Below are 20,896 nucleotides of genomic sequence, written 5' to 3' on the forward strand. Positions count from 1 at the left end.
AGAGGGATGAGGGAAAGGGGAAATGGACTGATGATGTGATGCTGTACAGTCGTCGAAGAGCGCTCCAAAGAACTTTGGACGAGGATTTGTTCGCTTGTGGGTTTTGCCCGTCCAATGCTTACCAAACGCGGCCAAACCGGGGGTAAATCGGCAATACGGAGAGATACATGATACTCTTTAATATGGGTTTAATAAGATAGCTAGGTAAGAGGTATCCAAGTCTTTATCTTCCTTTATCAGCTCCCGTTCCAAAGCGAGGGCGTTATTAGGGCGTGGAGAAAAGGAGGATACGTAAGCCACGTGATCTTAGCCCTTTCACCGCCCACAGATTCGGCTGTGGACCTGGCAATATAATACATCCCAAACGCCCTGCGAAAGAACAGCGAAACCCTCCAAAGCATAAATATATAACTCTAGAATGGCAGATTTAGAGTCCTTAGTCGTTGCCGCATTGGCAATAGATGCCCCAGTATAAAGGAATCGTGTTCAGCCACAGGGATCTGAATTACATACTAGATCGCTATGAGAGGGGGAAACCGTTCTTTTGTACACTGGATGGGGACCGAGTAGCGATCATACACTGTCCCATTTGAATTTACAAAGTGAATTTTTCTATATTATGCTTAGACTGCTGTGATTCTACTAATAAGTCATAGGTGGTTACAAGATGTATTCGACGTGCCGTTAATTATTATGTTACGGATGACGAGAAATACATATTCTCCGAAAAGCATATTATTGAAGCTGTCCAGATCTTTACCTCATCCATTGCGAAAGAAATCATTGCTGTCCGGTTCGGTCATAAGAAGACATTTATGTTCAGCGGTTACGACTATATGGGAGGAGCATGCTACTTTGAATGTTGCATGCGCCATTTTTGGCTCTAATGACAGGTATGCTATATAGTTCTATACTAGTACAGGACTTTCTTTCTGGAGGATGACGAGGAACTAGAGAGCACTCGTGTAGCGTATGCCGCGGGTAAAATGCTAACGGGCGAGCTGAAAGCAAAGTGTATTGGTGAGATCCAAGAGTACGTTAAGGGCTTTCAAGAGAGGAGAGTTATGGTAATGGATGAGATGGTCAAGGACTTTATGGCGAGGAAGAAACCGAAATGGAAAGGAAACCCTACTAAAGAGGATGTGGGTGGTGAGGCTCCGGTAGACGGAGCGCAGAAGCTCACGAAGAATCAAGAGAAGAAGCTGGCGAAAATGAAGGCTATTGAGGAGAAGAAAGCTGCTGCCAAGGGGGATAAGGCATAGATCCACCTAATGGTAGAAAATAAAATAACGATACCCAAGTATATTTGGTGCCGCTGGTTACCGTATCTTACCTCCCGTGGGTTGTCATGTTGCGACGCTTCCAGTTCACTACTCTTATCCTTCCCTTCCCGACATCATATGCTCGCCTCGATTAAAATGATATCTATAAATAGAGGCAGAGGTTATGTTCTAAGTAAATGTATTGGGATATTAGATACCAAGGAAAGAATTGCATCTCAGCGATGTGATGGCCACTATATGGAGCGTACCAGGCATAATTCTAGTGATGATTCCGTTTGGTGTTCTAAAGCTGAGGCGTACGAAGGCTAGCTAGCCTCTCTGCTTGGGTGTCACCAGAGGAACAAGGCTCCTATTACACGTACATCTGGGAAGGGGTACTATATAAGGTCAAATTAGCAAAACCCGTTTAACAAGTTTGCCGCGGCAAGTGTCGTGGCGGGCTCAGGTAGGTCCTAAGGTAAGTCTTGGGAGTAAACTGCCTGGCGGTGCCGCAGCGATACCCCTAGGTAAGTTCTGTATTTCTTTTGCTATTTTTTTCCTTTCCCATATACTTCTTTACTTAAAGCTATATTTTATTCCATTTTTTGTTCCTCTACTGAATTTAGAGAACTTGCTTTGGTGTTTTTTATTTTGTTGATGTTTACTTTTCGCGTAACCGAGCCCCCCCCCTTTCGCTAAGCGAGTGACCCAGCCATATATGTCGGTATCTTGTCATGTTAAACTCGAGTTAAATTGATACGTGGTCTGATAGCCTGATTGCATTGCTTCCCGAATCTTATGTGTAATGTCAACTCTGATGCTTTATAGTATGATATCAAAATTCACGAAACATCAGTCTACAACCCACCTCACGACTACGCAAAGTGCCTTGGAAGGTGAGATCTTTTCAGGAAAAGCGGTAGCGCTCTATAAACACGACAAATATCTCCGAAGTAGCACCGATGATAGAGCACGGCAATAGCTTCTTGCCCTTCTCCCAAGGTCCAATTTCATTCTAAACTGGTTGTGGGCATGAATGTGTTTCCATTTTATTATGTGTATCGATATCCCTCTGTATGCTAACTGTATTTCAATATCCCCCTGTCTCCTGATGTATATCTCCGTTAACCAGGGAACGCAGCGCCATCTCCCCTCGGGTCACTTCCCGCAGAGTAAACTGTCGTACCGTCCTCCTCATGGCTCCTAATAATCTGACCACGTCCAAAAACGCCCCTACCATAACCCCCTACAATCTCTGCTTGATGGCCCATCTGCTTCAACTTCTCGCAAACATCCTCGCTAATACCCTCTTCGAGGAAAACCTTCCTCTCAAAAGGATCTCCAGGCATATGCTCAGCGCCGATGCAGAATCTTGGCGCGTCTAGAGCGGCTTGTGGATTATACTTGAAGGCAAGCATGTTGAGAAGAACTTGCACGTGGCCCTGTGGTTGCATGAACCCGCCCATAACACCGTAGACGGAATGTAGGCTTCCATCGTGGGCATTAGTGACCATGGCAGGGATTATGGTGTGGTATGGTCTCTTCCCCGGAGCAAGGACGTTTGGATGTCCCGGAATTAAGCTGAAATTGCCTCCACGATTCTGCAAGGTGAACCCGCAGCCTTTGGGTACAATTCCTGAGCCAAAGCTGTGGAAGGTTGAGTTGATAAACGAAATAGCGTTGCCTTCTTTGTCGGTGACAGCGAAATAGACAGTGTCGCTATGGTTGTGGGCTGGGCTGCCGCGGTCGTAGATCTCCGTTGAAGCTTTGCTGGGGTTGAAGAGCTTGGCTCGATCAGCGAGGTAGGCTTTGGAGATGAGTTCTGCAGAGGGGACCTTCGAATGATTTGGGTCTGCCACCCACCAACTTGCGTCTGCGAAGGCTATTCGAAGGGATTCGATGACTGCATGGAGATACTCGGCGGAGTTGTGTTGATCTTGGGTGAAGCAGGGGATCTTGCCGTCCTCTTCAAGTGCCTCCAGTATGCCGAGAGCCATGAGTGCCACAATTCCTTGACCGTTTGGTGGATGTTCCCATATCTCCACTCCGTGGGCACCTTCGTTCTGTCCTTGACCAGAGATCCCATCTACGTATTTTGTTTTGGTCTCAGAATATCCTTGGCCGCTAAAAACATAGGAAATAGGGTCCACAGGTTCGCTGCCCTTTTCAATAACCCTTTTTAAATCATCTAGTTCCAGGAATCCTCCACGGTCATTTGTGGCTTTGATGATGGCTTCAGCAATCCTACCAGAATAGAAGCCTTTCTTGCCTTCTTTGCCAATGGTTCGAAATGTGTCTGCAAGACAGGGATTCTTGACAATTTCGCCAGGTTTTGGTCCCCGGCAGCCATTTTCCGCGCTTGGGTCTTCTTTGAGGAGCTCGGCATAGTTTGGCGATGCCTCTTTTACTTCTTTCTCGCCCGCTCTCCACTAAAAGACCAATTAGTCGGAGGTGTCAACAATACCTTTGAAGGCTAACTTACCATAGTTGATGCAATTTCCGAAACCGGAAATCCTCTCTCTGCCAATTCTATGGCAGGTGTCAAAATCTGCTCCAAAGATACTTTTCCGCTGCCAAATCTTTCAACGGTATCAACCCAGCCGGCAACAGCCCCTGGGACGGTAACGGCATGGACACTGCGAAGCGGAAGTTTTCCTGTATCTCCATCTTTCATACCAAGGTCTTTCCGTACAGCTTCAAGCGTGCACTTCATGCCTGCACAACCAGAGCCATTCATAGCAGAAATCTTCTTTGTTTTGGCATCATAAAATAAGCAGAACATATCACCCCCAACTCCAGTTGAGCTAGGTTCGGTCAAATTCAAGCCAGCGGCTGGAACATGATTAGCAAGGTCCAAATTATGGCAGACTTTAACTTACCAATAGCTACGGCTGCATCCTGGGAGTTTGTCAGAGCGCCGATGCTGAAGCCATTGAAAGTGGGGTTAAGAGTTACTCACAGCTGCATTGCCACCAGCGTCTAAAACTTTAAGACCGCATCTTGCTGCTAAAGGCTGACTGCAAGCAACCATGCCTTGGGTACTATGCACAACACTTCTCCTACTAGGAAAGGATTGAAATCCTGGCAAAGTTGCCGGGTAAACAGAATTTAAGTTCAAAGGCATTGTATTGTGTTTCTTAGTGAACCGTGAATACGACTATATATAACTCATCAGCAGGAAAACGTCAATGGAGTCTTTGAGTTTAACGGTTACCTTTTAAAATCCGTGTGTAAAATATTCCTACTTCAACAACTGCAAGAGGATGAATCATAGAGACTAGATTATATATATATTATCTCGGTAGATCACTTAGTTTAGTCCGAGGCTTGTGATTGATTGAACGAACAAGTCATGACCTCGGGAGTGGGGGGTGGGCCGGCTGGGAGAGTGGCGGTTGATCCATACACACTTACTGTGTACGTAGCAAGTAGCTTGGCCACCAAGCCATCTGCCGTTATGCTACAAAGTGGCTTCATCATTTAGGTAAGTGTTCGTAGCATTATTTGGTTTCCGCTCTAACGGGACATTTGAATAATGGAATGGTAGATCGGCAGAAAACGTATCGGAATCTGAAAGTGGAAGGCGGTGTGCGTAAACTAACAGGGGGTTCACCAAAGCATTGCGTCGAATTTGAAAACCCTTGGCAGCTCCAAAATAGTTGCGACAATATTGATAGAAGGATGTTTGGAGCTCCATGGATCTGCAGACGATGTATAAACACATATCTAAAGCCTGGTAAACGGAGAGCAGTTCGATTCTCAAGCAATAGTAAGTTGCCATCCTACGTTAGCTATTAGACAAGGAGCAATCGCTCACATCAATATAGAAAGCCATGTTTCCCGAGGCCCCTTTTCGTCGGTGCTGCTCGCGCGAGCGCGCAACATGGCCTCAGAGCACGATAGATTGAGCGCCGAAACCGCAGAGACCTTCGATGCCAAAATATCGAGACGAATCGGTGAACTAAAGCGCGTGACAGAAGCATTGAGGGAATACGAAGGAAGCCAAAATGCGCTCTCTGAGCTACAATCCCTTCTTGCAGATCCTACAACCGACGATGAACTCCGAGAGCTGGCGGCCGAAGACCTCGAGACCACACGTTCCCAGCTAGAAAGTCTTTCCCAGAAGTTGACCACGTCCCTCACGCCCAAACACCCTTTTGAAGACATGCCATGCCTGATGGAAATCCGACCGGGCGCCGGGGGCGGCGAAGCAGCACTCTTTGCTAATGACCTCCTCCGCATGTACCGAGCCTACTGCGCACGCAAGAACTTCCGCGTCTCCCTCATGAAGTACGAGACTGCGGACGGCGATACGACCGCCAGTGGAGATCCCCCTCTCGCGGAAGCCATTTTGGAAATCGAGAGTCTTGGTGCATATGGACAGCTGCGCAGCGAGGCGGGTGTGCATCGGGTACAGCGTGTGCCGGCGACGGAGAGCAAGGGCCGTACACATACGAGTGCTGTCAGCGTTCTGGTGCTTCCAAGTTTGCCGACAAGTGATAGCAATGGGCAGGAATTGTGGGAGGCCGATTTTAATGATCCTAATAGTGATTACTACGTCAACTCTACGGATGTTAGAACGGATGTTATGAGAGCGAGGGGCGCGGGTGGCCAGCATGTTAACACAACGGACTCGGCAATTCGATTGACACATATTCCTACTAATACAGTAGTCAGCATGCAAGATTCGAGATCACAACACAAGAATCGAGAGAAGGCGTGGCAATTACTCAGGTCGAAGTTGGCGCAGGCTAAACGGGAGGCTCGGGAGGAGGAGGTCACCAAGTTGAGGAGAGGAGTCATTGGGGTTGCGAAGATGGGAAGAGAACATAAGGTCCGGACGTATAATTGGGGCCAACAGAGAGTCACGGATCACCGAAGCGGGTTGAGCATTCATAATCTGGACGACGTGATGGATGGTGGGGATGAATTGGACAAAGTCATTGATAGCGTGAAGGCTTGGCAGGGAGATCAAGAGATGCAGGCGCTGCTTGCCGAAGAAGAGGAAGCTTCCAAGACTTCTAAATAAGAATAAAACCCACTTACTTCTATGTTCTATGTCGTTTCTACCTTGGCTATCCAGACTAGAAAATGGGAGCCTTGAGGTTAGCTCACGTGATAATTTAGGGAATCTCATTATCCTGATCAGCCGTCACGGTTAAATTACCCCACGATAGTGTCAAACAAGATAACAGATTCTCATATCAACCCCAAGCTGCCATCTGGCGTCATATCTACGCATTTCACTGGGCTGGAACTAGCAATGAAAATGCCAAAATGCCGACGGACTCGTATACCGCCATTCCACGCGATGAAAACGACAGGGACGCCCACTTAAGGCCCCGCCGACGTGCCGAAGAACTGTTCTCCTGGAATGGCACAAGTCTATGTGTATTTTCTTGTTTATTTGCATTAGCATTGATCTGCTTTGCGGCCGGCGTAAAAATTGGGCAGAAATGGGACCGCTGGTCGGCGGATCGAGGAAGGGCGGATGGGTTATTAGATCCGCGCAGATTTATTGGTGAAAGTTCGTATTTTCATTTCATGCAGGAAGGATAAGGGGGATTGAATATTGGGGAGACACTGACTGACTGTTGGGATAGTTCCTAAGAAGGAGGTTATGTTTAGGTTTCCCTCTGGGTACGAGGATACGTCTGAGGAGGGTGATAAAATATGGGATGAGCTTATGCCGCGTGAGTATTATATCTCCAAGTATGTCCTAGAGAGGAAATACTGTGCTAATGAGAACAATAGTCGGCGCAGGCTTTCTACGCGTCCCTCATCCAAGGATATATGCCATGCCTCGAAGCACAAGGATCAAAGGCGACCAGGAGGAAGCCGAGTTATATTCTGTATCCATGACACATCAACTCCATTGTTTGGTATGAATGCGACGTACTTCTAAATATACAGTGTGGTGTTGAGCTGAGAGATCTGCTAGGCTGTACTAAGACATGTTATTATCAAATACGAGAAAGGAGATAAATCGAGGTTCGCCGGGGCTGGCCATGATTATCACTGTCTAGATTATAGTAAGTGCTTCCTGATCTCCCACCCATCCCGGTTTGGGATATATAGGAGCTGACCCAGAAATGTCACAGTCCGACAAGCTATTCTCTGTGCCGGAGACACAACGCTGGATCATGCTGATATTGAATATAATACGAATGGCACTGAGAGTAGATATGGCTTCACTGGCGCCAATGCTACACATCAATGTAGAGATTGGGAAGCTATTAGGGAGGTTTTGATTGAGAAGCGGTTAGATAATAAGACGGGTATTTTATTCTAATGGACAAATTTAGTTTGTTTTTTGTTATCTGGTTGAACTCCATAGGCGAAGAGATACGTACCTATTCGCCGTCGTCCTGCTACGTCAAAAAACTCTCCCTGTGATCAGATAACATGACTTAAAGTGGAAGAAGAGCGGGTGGACGCCTTTTTCCAACGCAAGCACGCAGATTCTTAAACCCGCGGCTATAAAATTATCATAGTGAAAAGGGAGACTTAGATTGAGTTTTTATTATGGTGCTCGCTCCTAGTTTCCTAATTAGGCAAGTTCCCGAACGGGAGTGGCGCATGACAAGCTCTACCCCGACGGCACCTTATCAATAATAATAAAACGTTTAATACGCTGTGGACCCTCTCCTGACGATTTAACCTTAACCCGATGCCCTGAACTTGGAAAACTTTCTTCGCCTGGTGAAGATTTGCGGGACAGCACGACGCTTCCCCTAAAGCGGAAGGTCGCCAAATCCCTACCCCTCAACTCGTCATGATTTATTATATCGCGGTCGCCAACTAAACTAGAATAGGCACGTATGAATATGGATAACGTGATAAGATCCTGGTATGTAGTATTTCATCCCATTATTACTTATCTACTCCTCTTCGCATTCGACCGAGGCTGCTGTTCTCGCGGGAGGATGGTGCCGATCAAAGCGCAAAACTAGACATCATGGGCAACCGGCGACCCCGTTGCAACAGACTCAGCCAGAGGGTAGGACAAGACGGGTTTACTTTCAACATCATCACCGACAAAATTACGACGAAACTATCTTAGCTCAGACTATAGACTGTTTCAAACTCTGGAATGTGAACTCCAAGAACCTGTAGAGTCCCGACGATCCACAGACCGCCCTCTGAGCTTCTGCAGGGGTTTCTTGCTGCTATCAGCAAGGGACCAGAAGTTACCCTCCACATTCTAGCTCTCCGGTTATCAACCGTTCAACCCGCCCTCCCTCAGCGCGTCCAAAGATTGGCTGTCGGTGCGGGACGGTGCCCATAGTACCGGTGTCTATAGTGCTACTTCGGGAATGTGCTTCGCATTGTACGTCAGGTAAATCCAGGGCTTACTTCCGTTATTGTCATTGAATGAGGTCCAAAGTGCTTGCCTGGAGCTATTGCTGTCAAGCTACTTCCCGGACGTAAGAAGCTCTTGCTTCCCGCTTCAATGCCCCACAGCTATTTCTTTCTTGTGGCAGGTCGATGCTTTTGAAAATACATTTATTCTGCCTTGCTCGCTGTTCAATTGCCTAATTTCTTGGCTTCATACTCTGAAAGTCCTGATTTCATTTCCAAGCAAGTTCACGCAATGCGGCTCTCGACTTTTGTTTCTGCTCTGGCAATCACAGCCAATGTGGTCTCAGCGGCACATCACTCTGGGAGGAGCTTGAGGCATGTTGGTAAAGAAGACAAGCAGCGCATGCATACAAGACGACAACCTCAATTGCCTAAACAACGTCGCTCCGCCCCATCTCAATACCTTACCAATTCTACCGCCAGTTAGTATTCTAGTTCTAGTGGGGAGCAACGGGCTAATCTTTTGTCAGAATACGTTGTAAACGGAACGGCGATCCCAGAAGTGGATTTTGATATTGGCGAGAGTTATGCTGGTTTGATGCCAATATCCTCAGCTCCAAACGAGACGAGTCAATTTTATTTCTGGTTCTTCCCTTCAGAGAACCCGAGTGCTTCTGATGAGATACTTATTTGGCTAAATGGCGGGGTACGTCGGAAATTTGGTTGCCTCTTGTGCTAGCACTTTCCAGCAATCTTGCCAATGTAATCAATGAAATAAAGCCCTAGATATGCTAACTGATTCTTATAGCCCGGTTGCTCTTCCCTCGAAGGCTTGCTGCAGGAGAACGGCCCGTTCATCTGGCAGTACGGAACATTAAAGCCAGTCCCAAATCCATATACATGGGTGAACTTGACGAACGTTGTTTGGATAGAGCAGCCAGTCGGGACCGGTTTCTCGCGGGGAGTTCCAACTGCGACCGACGAGGAAGATGCTGCCGCGCAATTCCTAGGCTTCTGGAAGAACTTTGTCGATACTTTTAAACTGCACGATCGCCGTGTTTTCATAACAGGCGAGTCTTATGCGGGAATGTATGTTCCATACATTGCGGATGCTATGCTTAACACGAATGACACCAAGGTGAGTTCAGGAGGTATGATTGCCTCGGCAAGAGCTAATATATCTAGTATCACAATGTGGAAGCTACTATGATATATGACCCATCTATTTCTTATGATGCTATTACAGAACAAATACCCGCTGTTCCATTTGTTGACACTTGGCCTGGCCTGTTTCCGTTTAATGATACCTTGTAAGTTGCCAGTCCCTGTCCCTGGATTGCAGTTTTGATAGCCACATACCTGGAACCTGAGAATTACCTTCCTCTTTCCCCCAGATAGAAAGTTGATAAAGTAAATGCTAACCTATTCCAAAGTAAGGCTCAAATTCACAACATGTCAGAATCTTGCGGCTACACTGACTACATCGACAAATACTTGACCTTCCCACCTCCTGGCCCCTTCCCCTCGCAGCTCCCTGGAACTGCGGCGAATGGGAGGACAACCAAGGACTGTGACGTCTTCGACGCCATCTTCAACGAAATATCCTGGCTCAACCCATGCTTTGATATTTACCAAATAGCCACGACCTGCCCACTATTAAACGATGTCCTCGGCTACCCGGGCTCATTCGAGTATCTTCCCGCAGGTAGTAGCGTATATTTCAACAGGACCGATGTGCAAAAGGCTATCAATGCCCCCCACATTGATTGGGCCTCTTGTTCCGCTATAGATGTTTTTGTTAATGGTACAGATAACAGCCTTCCTTCTGGCGTCACCGTTTTGCCCGGGGTTATTGAGCGTAGCAAACGTACAATAATTGCACATGGAACTCTTGATATGGTATTTGAATCCCTCCATGCCATCTCTCCAATTTACTAAGTCAGTCTGTTGTAGGTTCTTATCGCAAACGGTACTCTCCTTGGGATTCAAAACATGACCTGGAACGGCGCCCAAGGCTTCCAAAAGCAGCCGTCGGACCACTTTTATGTTCCGTATCACCACGATCCATCTCTCTCTACCCTCGCCGCGTCTGGCATCTTCGGCACGACACACACGGAGCGAGGACTTACATGGGTCACGATTGAGCTTTCCGGCCACAGTAAGCCCGCCTCCCCTATTAATCATGCATAGCGGATCGCTAATTGTTTGCAAAAGTGGTCCCCCAGTACGCCCCTACAGCAGCCTACAGACACCTTGAATACCTGCTTGGCAGAGTCGATTCTCTCTCTAGCATGGCACCTTTTACAACAGATGATTTCCCTCAACCTAATGTTACGCTTGGGAGCACGAAGCGCGCAGTGCCTGCGATGTAATTCAATGGGCCCTATTTTGAGATTAGTGATTTATGAACATTAATATAAATATATGAATTTATGGCACAGGTCTAGAAACATATATTGTTTATTTCATTACACATGTTCCCCCGCTAACTCATAGATCGTTGCAATATGCTACTAACGAGAACTGCAAAAATACGCAAGCAGCTCTATACTAGACAGTGTTCTAAAAAGTGATTTGAGTTCTATTAACTAATGAAATCCCCTTATTACTTCTTTTTGCCGTTGAAGGTTATGTCCCGTGATGTCACTAATACGTGGTTTTGTCATTATTTTTGTCTCCGATGTGCAGCGTATATTTGCACCGGCTTTGTTATAATTCCATAATCCGACTAATAGTCTAAAGCACTACTTTCCATGTATGCCTTAAGTACTCGAGTCCGAAGTATATGGTTGATGACGAAAACGAGATAAGGACTCGCAAATTAGGGAGGTTCCCCAACAGGCTAGGCTTCCCCTGCTAGCGAATCAGTAGCCGACGTTGCCGAGTTGGCATCGCGAATCTTTTTCTGGGTAGCTCAAGGGAAGCCTCCTGATAATTGCATCGCATCATCGAATCTGTCAGCGCCCGCCCATCGACCAGCGCTTTCGTGGGCTTTTGTTTTATTACCTTCTAGCTTCTTTTAATAACCCCTTTTCTTCCATATGTCTGCTCCGCTCGAAATCCCAGTTGGGAGGGGGGTCCCCGACTTCGCGTCATCCACAGCTTCTACATCCACTTGGGACCGGATATCAAATTGGGCGTCAGAGCATAAGGCCGTTGTATACACAATTGCTGGTGTGGCTATTGTTGTTACAGGCGCCGGTGTTGCATACTATCTGACTGATGCGGTACGATCATTCGGCTTGCGCGTAAATAAGATTATCGGACCATTTTGTAGCTAACAGGCATTCGAGCAGACACCGACCGTAACCGGCCGTGATACACCAAAGAAATCGAGTAAAAAAGAGAAGCAGAGGAAAAAGAAAGAGGAGAAGAAGGCAGTGGATGTAGAGAAGGGAACCACAGAAAGCAAACCGAAGTCGCCGACCGTCGAAACTGTCGAGGAGCTGCCCGAGGTCGATGAGACAACCGTTGGTAATCTCACTGAGCAAGAACGAAAGGATTATGCTGGAAAGCTGAAAGCTGCCGGGAATACCGCATACGGAAGCAAAGACTTCGACACGGCTATCCACCTGTACGGGAAGGCCATCCTCTGCAAGCCCGACCCTATCTTCTACTCAAACCGCGCAGCATGCTACAATGCTCTTGGACAATGGGAGAAGGTCATTGAGGACACCACGGCAGCCATCAATCTGAATAACGAATACGTTAAGGCTCTGAACCGGAGGGCGAACGCATACGAGCATCTCGAGAAGTTCAGCGAAGCCCTGCTCGACTTTACCGCAAGTTGTATTATCGATAGCTTCCAGAATGCGTCTAGCGCAGAAGCCGTTGAGAGATTACTCAAGAAGGTGGCAGAGACTAAAGCAAAGGCCATTCTTGCAACCAAAGATAAAAAGCTCCCTAGCTCATCATTCGTCACAAATTACCTGCAAAGTTTCCGAGCTCGACCAGCACCCGCGGGATTAGATGACAAGACCGAACTCGCTGAAGATACTGGGAAGGGACAATTACAATTGGGATTGCGTGCAATGGAGAAGAAGACTGGTGATGGGTACGAAGAGGCAGCAGCTGCCTTTGACAAGGCCTTGGACTTGAACGAACTCGGCGAGCATGAAGCCTTTGCGTACAATATGCGTGGAACGTTCAGATACCTCCGCGGCGAGAATGTGGAGGCATTGAGCGATCTCACCAAGAGCATCGATCTCCAACCGTCCCTGACCCAGAGCTATATTAAACGTGCAAGCATGCACTTGGAATTAGGTCAGTAGCGCACATCTGTGATCCCAACCCTACTAACGTCGAATAGGCAACAAGGATTCTGCTGCAAATGACTTCGAAAAGGCCATGGATCATAATGATAACGATCCCGACATTTACTACCACCGCGCACAACTCCACTTCATCCTCGGGGAATTCGCAGAAGCTGCCAAGGACTACCAGAAGTCCATTGAACTCGATCGCGACTTCATCTTCTCCCACATCCAGCTCGGTGTCACACAGTATAAGATGGGCTCCATTGCCTCATCCATGGCGACGTTCCGCCGATGTATCAATAACTTTGGTACAGTACCAGATGTCTACAACTATTATGGAGAATTGTTGTTGGATCAACAAAAGTACGAGGAGGCAATTCAGAAGTTTGATACTGCGGTCGAGATGGAGAAGCAGACCAAGCCCCTGGGAATGAACGTCCTTCCTTTGATCAACAAGGCTTTGGCACTGTTCCAGTGGAAGTCGGACTTCGGCGAGGCTGAAAAGCTCTGCCAGAAGGCTTTGATCAGTAAGTACCTCGCACTTGAATATTGTCGAAATGTTGCTAATGTGGAGTAGTTGATCCTGAATGCGACATTGCTGTTGCAACCATGGCTCAGTTATTGCTACAGCAGGGTAAGGTTACAGAGGCACTCAAATATTTCGAGCGAGCTGCCGAGCTCTCTCGAACCGAGGGTGAGATTGTCAATGCCCTGTCATATGCGGAAGCCACACGTACGCAACTAGAAGTGCAGGAGAAATACCCACAGCTTGCAAATAGGCTCCAGGGGATAAGAGGAGGCATGGGTGGCATGATGTAAGCCAACATTCATGAGGATAGACCTTCGCTTGAGTTGGAGCATGCTGTTGTGTAGGTGGATTGATGTACGAGGAGCACGATGACACCGATATCGATACGGATATGAAGCCGTGTTTTGGGTTGGGAGAATATGGGGATGGCCAGCTGCAAGTAACGCAACCTTTTACCCTTTGTAACTAATACTCCGCTTCACTCATAAAGGAGTGTGTATAGTAGATGAACGATACGCTCTTTTCCATCACAGTGTCCGTCCGTCTATGTGAAGGAGAGCAGTACCTGTCCTGTCTCGTAGTACCGTATTGGATGTGGTAAATCATATGATATGTCTAATCCACGTATTAAACCCAACGCCCAAGCTAGCCACAACCAGCACCGAGCACCTTCAATAGCATAATCGAATTCAAGGTCTCTATGTTTTTGCCGGGCACTCAGCATGCAGTGCGTCCAGCCTTAGTTATGCCAATGCAAATGCCACCCAACATACAGCCAGTCGACCTTCCGTGAGCCTCTTCCTATGCCCCTTACGGATGGAATTTACTTATAGGCCGGGAAACTGGAAAACGGAAACTGGAAAACGGAAACTGGAAAACGGAAACTGGAAAACGGAAACTGGAAAACGGGAAACGGGAAATGGGAAGTAGCGAAGTCAAAACACTCCTAGAGCAGACTCAGATAGACGGCCAGGCCATGGCTTATGTCTGTCTACCTTGGAAGGATCAAGGTCGCAGCTACAGACCTGAATTTGACCCGATCAGTGAGCCCATCTACTTGCGCAAAGCCCTCCACGCGTTTACAGGACGACCAAAGGCCGCAGATGGAGAGCCCTGCCAACGAAGCGCGTAACTAACGATACCCCAAAACTCGTAAAGGTGGGCAGTGCCATCTCCGTTGCCCCAGCCATCCCTACAAGGATCACTACCTAGGTGCTGTTGGTTTCTGCCCTCAAACCCATTTCTGAGATCCCCATTTCTGAGATCCCAGATCCAAGATTCCGGGTGAGTTCTAGGTTTCCGGGTTCCAGAAAATTCCGGAGTGCAGATCTCATCTAAATCCAACAAAACACCAACACCAACACCGAACCAACAGACACCCGATCGATTCGCAGCAATGGGAGCCCGCCACGCCCCTCCCCCACGCATACCAACAACACCCCAACCCTTTTTTTTCCCCGAACAAAAAACGCTAAAATCTATGCATGTCTCGGGTTAGGACCAAGGGAGACGAAGAAGAAAGTAAAGATCCTGAGACTTCCAACCAACCGAATAAGGACTTCTACCCGAAAACTCCGCTGGGAATCTGAGACATGGCCTTTGCACTTGCGAGGGAACGCAGATTCGTGGGGATAGCTATTTGGGTATTCCTCGGGCTTTAGCGCATCTACCGCGAGATATTGTTATTGGAAGAACTCCTTAACTCCTTACTTCGTGCGTACTACTTAGTACCTATAGTGTGTTTATGTGCGAGGTGGAGCTGTGGATGAGGAAACCGCGCTGGCGCCTTAACATAAACAGCCACGCCATGTTCATTCCAGCAGCCGCCGCATCTTGTATCTACCCCGTGTATTAAAATAACATAAAATAAACAATTCCCCATTACGATGAACAGAGTATACTATACCATATGAGCTATTAATCTGTGCTGCGAGCTGGAGGACTCCGAGGAGAGTGAGTACCTAGATGGCGACCCCGTCCGGGTTCGTGTCTTGCCGTGCTATTTTGGCCTGCTGTGATATTAATATGATAAGGGCAAGGAAGGATTTAGGAGATGTAGAACGCGGGGGAAAACGCAGCTTCCTGGTTCCAGGCTGAGTAACGGTACGTAGAGGTATCATCACGTGATGTTACACATGCAATCACTGGCACGCTGGAAGAGAATGGGAATAAGAAAGTAAAAAGCCAACAATAATAGATATCATTGCTTGCAAGAAGCATACCCCGTAGCATCACATGCTGTACATCGTATCTACCGTGCTCACCGAGTTACGACCCATCACCTGACAAAAAAAAACACGCTCGCAATATCGCCCAGTCCAAGCGTGCATCGGAAAGAATTCCATCCCGATCTAAATCGGGCACATTTAACACTCATTCTTCGGTGCCTTTTTCTTTTCCATGCTGTGTGGTGCAGGGCCAAAAAAAACCCTTGCAGGACTCCGGTTGCCTTTCCGTAGCTAATTATGGATAATTTTAATCTCTGCCCTTTGGCTCTTCATGGGGGGGCGTCAACAGCCAGAGGCCCGCCGGGCGCCTCCGCTTATTATTGGGGGGGGTAAACTAGCCGACCTTACGAAAGTACCTTCCTTGTGATTCGATTACTCCGTTTTCCGACTTGGGGAGCCTTTGTTAAGGGCTTGGGAGTGCCGGCCTCCGCCGGGTAAAAGTACGAACCCGCTATGAACTGGGTGGGTGAGTGTGGAGGGTCAGGGCCCAGGGGGGAAACCTCGTGCCGCTCTTTGGGCAGGTAGGGTTGATATGGAAGGGGGGTACGAAGTCCCGTACGTAGTTCCTAGTAGGTAGGTGAGGCTTCTATTCCATCTCACGAGGAGAAATGGGATTCTCCCGTGCAGTAGTACGGGGTAATAGTTGTGTTGGAGTTTACGAGTTGCGGGATATGGATTTCTGGGCTTCGGGGAGAAAGAGGCTGGGATACAGTAGGCGTGTTTTAGACCGGGCTGGAGGATTTTCGAAACGAAACATTTCGAGTCCGAGCCACGGTATAGAGAGCACGGTTGACCGGCACACCCAAACCTTCTCGAATTGGGAGTACTGTGGTACACAAGGGACGAAGAAGGGCTGCATTCCGGAAAGCACGGTTGAAAAGGGAGAATTGTGGTGGTAAATTGGAATATCATCTGTATCAATAGCGGTTAGTTAACGTAGTACTAGACACGCAATTCCATATTTATTGCATGCGAATGCCGCGGCCCATGGGTCTAAATGCTGGATTTGGACGCGGTGGATATTACGTTACATAAGGTACATATTACTGCGCTCGACTGAGTAATGGTGTGGCTGATGGGCTTGTCAGGTTGTACGAATATTCCGGGATGAGGTGAGGGAGGATGAGAGGTATAGAAGGAAGATGCCGAGTATAGGGGAGGTAAGGTCAGATATGAGAACCAACAGAGTTCTTGGTGCTACGTACTACTATACGTAGTGTATCTGACGAAAGCTTAATCGCATGCGATGTTCCGAGCATGTAGTGATGGGATTTGATTTGATGTGTTTTAAGGGGCTTGGCACATCGGTATTCGAAGTATATCGAAACAAAACTCGAAACGATGCAGCAACTCACTCTGCAGGTACATATGTCATGATGTTGGATTCTGTTTGAAGGCACTTCTGGCAAATGTTTGTTTGTGTCGGAAGGGAATGGGACTTGAAACAATGAATGGAGGAATTAGATTAGATGTTCGTGTTCTCCGGAGGCATTTTGCTTTTCCGCAAGGAGGAACATTGTACTTCGTTTGAAGTACAGTTATACTCCGTCGTATACTACCTACCTAGATGGGTAGTTCAAAGCATCGATATTGGGATACAAAATGGCCCATTAATTACTGCGAAAGAAGTAGTCGCATTTACTCCGTACGCTTGTATCGCATGGTACCTAGTATCATAGCATACATCTCAAGACGCTAGGAATTGATTCCAACGGTCTAGAACGAGAAATCAAAGCCAAGACCAGCACAGACGTCAATTCATCTGATCTGATCTGATCTGATCTGTGCTTCGGAATTAGTTGTTTCGTATAGGAGATCCAGCAGATCCATCCGCAAAAAAAGTTTCGAAGATCAAACACGAGCGAGGTCTGTGAGTCCGTAGGGCGCAATTCAGCTGATCTAGAGTTTCAAACAATGTTTTGGATGGCACCATAGCGATCACCGCGCTGCTCCACAGGCAGAGCTACCGACGCGGCGACGCCCTGTGCTGTGCTGTGCTGTGCAGCAATAATGCTTGTCCCTGCCCCCTGAGGGTTCTCCAGCGTTTTTAATATATTAGTACGACGTCGTCGTCCAAAGGAGAAGTTGCCCTCACCGGAGAAGCATGGTCTGCAGGGGAGAGGGAACAGGGGCTGGGAGCGTGCAGAATTCCAGACGGAGGGGGCGTGCGAGGAAATCGAGGGTTGGGGCCTTGTGTACTTGGTCGGACACAAGAATCTATTACGAAGGACGTAGGTAGTAGCGGGGGAAGAAACAAACGAAAGAAACAGATCGTGAGCAAGGGGCACGAGTAAACCGCGAAATGCGGGAACTGAGAACTGAGAACCGGGAACTGAGATCTTAGGAAACGGGAAACGTACAGTACAAAGCACAACAGTACAGGGTACAGTACTCGGTAGGCGAGAGGGCGACTAGCGCCGGCTATTTACGCGCGATCCCAACGGGTACTAGCACCGGGTCCTGCGACTGTAATGCTGAGGTAGCGCTTATCTCTCCAATAACCGCCCACCATTAATATCAGATAATTTGGGATCTTTCGTAGCGGGGCCGGACAGCGGGCTCGAGCCGAGCGGGGCGGGGCGGGGCAGACTCGGGGAATGGCGAGTGCTGAGTGGAGCGGCGGGTGGATGGCGGCCGCGGTGGAGATGACGGATGATGGGTGAGCTATCTTTGGAATAATAGAGTACGGAGTAGAGGATAGAATATATCAGTGGATTCAGCATACGGTGCGTTCAGAATAGAGTAGAGAGTGCAGAGTACGAAGGACAATAATAATTAATACAATGCAAATACTGTACTGTACCATACTATACTACTGGTATCTAGTTTGTCAGTAGTGCTTGCATAGTACTTCGTAGGCTCTATCTCCGTGGTCTCTTTGGTAGTAGTAGGAGCAGCACCATCAGCTCTATTCTATCGACTACAGCAGCACGTACACGGTCTCCAGCGCCAGGCTTAAGCGCCTGCAACAACCAACCACTCTCCGCCGCCCGAATTGGGAGCTTCTTCCTTCGCATCCTTACGCGTGCGTCAAGCCCCTCCGCTCACTCGCCCTCCTCCTGCCTTAGCCTTGCTGCAGGGCTTGCAGGATCAATTTAGCATCAATCTCGATTCAATTTCACCACTACTTGCCGTACTGTACCAGCCACAACAACAAACAACAGCAGCAACCACCACCACCACCACGACCACCACCACCAAACTCCACAAACCACCATCTGCACCGTACACCTGCATCTCCCCCCATGCTCCACCCACCGTGTCTTTTGTAGAGTAGCGTGCCATCGCCTCGCCTCGCCTCGCATGGCTACAGACATGGACTCAACCACAGGGGCTGCCCAGGGCGTGTTGGTTCTGACCTTACCTGACCTGACCTGACCTTACCTTACCTTGCTGTTCCGACGGAGCCTTGGTCCTGGTCAAGTGGCCGGCCGTTGTCAGCGCGTTTTCGTCCTCCTCCACCACGTACTTCCATATCCGCTTCCACATCCGTGCTCGATTTAGAACTATAAGACTCTGTCTACCCGTCACTCCTTTCAACCTCTTCCACTGCATCTCGCTTCTCATATACAAATAATACCTCCCTTCCATTACTTCTAAACTCTTCTTCTCCTATTCGCTTCTCCCATCTCGGCTCAAGTTCTTCTCACAGAAAAAAGGGCGGCGCTTGACCACCGGTTGTTCAAACCTCCTAAATTGCTTTCATCTAACTACTACAACGCCTTCTCCGCTTCACAACTCTGTCAATTGAGTTCGTTTTTGATTTGGCTCGGTCTCTTCTTCTTTCGCCAAAACAACACACATCTTCAAACCCTCCCATACATTCGCCATGCCTTCATTCCGCAGAGTTGTCCAGGGCCTCGCCCTCACCACTATCTTCACTATGTCTGCCGGCTCTCCAGTACCACCACAAGCGGACTCGGCAAATTTGGGGCATTGTGGAGGAAGACCAAGACCCACCGTCACCATAACTACCACGGTCACGTCAGGTTTACCAGTCGCCACGGGCGGTCCTAGCGATCCCAGTGATCCCGTTGATCCCACAGGTACCACAACAGCTACGAGTGCTTCGTCTACGAGTGCTTCATCTACGAGTGCGGCACCAACTGGAGCAGCGCCTGCGCTTCCCACCACCGGAGGTAAGTTCTGAGCTTGAAGTATTCTCCTCAACATATCATTTACTAATCTACCATCCCAGTTGCCCCCGAGCTCCTCGGTCCAGATTTCCCCCTCCTACACGTAGCCATCGGCCGCGGCGTCCAAAACTACACCTGCGCCGGGGCCGGATCCAACTCCACTGCCGTCGGCGCCGTAGCCACTCTTTTTGACGCAACTGAACTCGCGTTCACCGACTTAGACGCTGTCCACGCCGCGGTCTTAGCCGTCATCAAGAAGCCCCAGGATGGTATCCCCGTAAACAACAACGTTCAGCTCCAGAAATTGGGCGATCACTTCTTCGACCAAAACGGAGTACCCACCTTTAACTTGGGCCCAGAGGGCAAAATCTTCTACGCTGCCAAAACTGGAGGCGCCAAGGCGCCTGCCAACGCAGACAAAGGTCCTCTCGGCACCGGGGCGGTCGACTGGCTCCAGATGAAGCCCAAGGTACCATATAGCTCGGAAACTGTTGGTATCGGCGAGGTGTACCGCGTCGAGACAGCAGGTGGTGTTGCGCCTCCATGTACCGAAGCTGGACCAATCTCTGTGCAATATGCCGCCGAGTACTGGTTCTTCGCATAAGCGCACACGCGTGCTGGATCGGACTATACACACACTCACACACACAAAAACGACAAAACATGGCAATCCAAGGGGAATTTGGATGCCACAGGGGCAAAACCATGTCACGATAGGAGGCTGATGAGATATGAATCGCGGAAGCGAACCTGTTGCAGTTGGATGGATGCAAGGGAAAAAAATTACCGTTCATGCATCGTCGATATATGCATGTACAAAATTATACCCATAGATGTACCTTTTTATTCTCTTCACTGAGCTTTTATTTATTAATAGGCCCGAAAAAATATTTTACATGTTCTTTATTTGAAAACTCATTTCAACTTGGGCCTTTGTGCATGACTGGCCTACCTGATAATCTGTGATGTGTGGTTCGCGCCAACTTTGCTTTGTTGTTGTAGACTCGACAGATTGGCTAACTATAGCCTGTAGTTGTAACTACGTACAGTGTACTTCGTACAATGTAGCAAATTCCAACCATGCCAAGCCCCGCCCGTACCACAACCAAGGAACGCATATCATATCAATGATGAACACGGATGGATCTTAAAAACCCACTCTACAAAGTTCCTCCTCCCTGTA

The 20,896-nt window shown here is 48.3% G+C and overlaps 7 protein-coding genes across 7 annotated transcripts; 6 read left to right on the forward strand and 1 right to left on the reverse strand.

Annotated features, from left to right (window-relative positions):
- Nucleotides 1-418: 418 nt before the first annotated feature.
- On the forward strand, nucleotides 419-1,262 carry BP5553_04992 (uncharacterized protein; the record flags this gene model as incomplete). Its single annotated transcript, XM_032013615.1, has 3 exons — nucleotides 419-469; nucleotides 657-793; nucleotides 923-1,262. 3 exons carry the CDS (start codon nucleotides 419-421, stop codon nucleotides 1,260-1,262), a joined length of 528 nt encoding a protein of 175 aa, XP_031870215.1.
- A 1,124-nt stretch (nucleotides 1,263-2,386) lies between these two features.
- Nucleotides 2,387-4,386, reverse strand: BP5553_04993 (N-terminal nucleophile aminohydrolases (Ntn hydrolases); the record flags this gene model as incomplete). The annotated part of the gene is made up of 4 exons (XM_032013616.1): nucleotides 2,387-3,691; nucleotides 3,745-4,094; nucleotides 4,142-4,160; nucleotides 4,222-4,386. The coding sequence occupies 4 exons, from the start codon at nucleotides 4,384-4,386 to the stop codon at nucleotides 2,387-2,389; spliced, it is 1,839 nt and encodes a 612-aa protein (XP_031870216.1).
- A 759-nt stretch (nucleotides 4,387-5,145) lies between these two features.
- On the forward strand, nucleotides 5,146-6,291 carry BP5553_04994 (uncharacterized protein; the record flags this gene model as incomplete). Its single annotated transcript, XM_032013617.1, has 1 exon — nucleotides 5,146-6,291. The coding sequence occupies one exon, from the start codon at nucleotides 5,146-5,148 to the stop codon at nucleotides 6,289-6,291; it is 1,146 nt and encodes a 381-aa protein (XP_031870217.1).
- Nucleotides 6,292-6,539: 248 nt separating this feature from the next.
- BP5553_04995 (Uncharacterized protein) lies at nucleotides 6,540-7,554 on the forward strand (the record flags this gene model as incomplete). Its single annotated transcript, XM_032013618.1, has 5 exons — nucleotides 6,540-6,789; nucleotides 6,866-6,955; nucleotides 7,017-7,144; nucleotides 7,204-7,294; nucleotides 7,364-7,554. 5 exons carry the CDS (start codon nucleotides 6,540-6,542, stop codon nucleotides 7,552-7,554), a joined length of 750 nt encoding a protein of 249 aa, XP_031870218.1.
- Nucleotides 7,555-8,856: 1,302 nt separating this feature from the next.
- BP5553_04996 (putative carboxypeptidase Y) lies at nucleotides 8,857-10,936 on the forward strand (the record flags this gene model as incomplete). The annotated part of the gene is made up of 7 exons (XM_032013619.1): nucleotides 8,857-9,046; nucleotides 9,095-9,270; nucleotides 9,373-9,702; nucleotides 9,750-9,874; nucleotides 9,998-10,463; nucleotides 10,518-10,722; nucleotides 10,779-10,936. 7 exons carry the CDS (start codon nucleotides 8,857-8,859, stop codon nucleotides 10,934-10,936), a joined length of 1,650 nt encoding a protein of 549 aa, XP_031870219.1.
- Nucleotides 10,937-11,605: 669 nt separating this feature from the next.
- BP5553_04997 (Mitochondrial protein-like protein import receptor tom70) lies at nucleotides 11,606-13,639 on the forward strand (the record flags this gene model as incomplete). Its single annotated transcript, XM_032013620.1, has 4 exons — nucleotides 11,606-11,791; nucleotides 11,861-12,827; nucleotides 12,874-13,347; nucleotides 13,398-13,639. 4 exons carry the CDS (start codon nucleotides 11,606-11,608, stop codon nucleotides 13,637-13,639), a joined length of 1,869 nt encoding a protein of 622 aa, XP_031870220.1.
- A 5,767-nt stretch (nucleotides 13,640-19,406) lies between these two features.
- BP5553_04998 (uncharacterized protein) lies at nucleotides 19,407-20,317 on the forward strand (the record flags this gene model as incomplete). Its single annotated transcript, XM_032013621.1, has 2 exons — nucleotides 19,407-19,716; nucleotides 19,776-20,317. 2 exons carry the CDS (start codon nucleotides 19,407-19,409, stop codon nucleotides 20,315-20,317), a joined length of 852 nt encoding a protein of 283 aa, XP_031870221.1.
- Between the last annotated feature and the right edge of the window lie 579 nt (nucleotides 20,318-20,896).

This window comes from Venustampulla echinocandica (genome assembly GCF_003357145.1).
Source record: "Venustampulla echinocandica strain BP 5553 chromosome Unknown scaffold_2, whole genome shotgun sequence".
NCBI classification, from domain to species: domain Eukaryota; kingdom Fungi; phylum Ascomycota; class Leotiomycetes; order Helotiales; family Pleuroascaceae; genus Venustampulla; species Venustampulla echinocandica.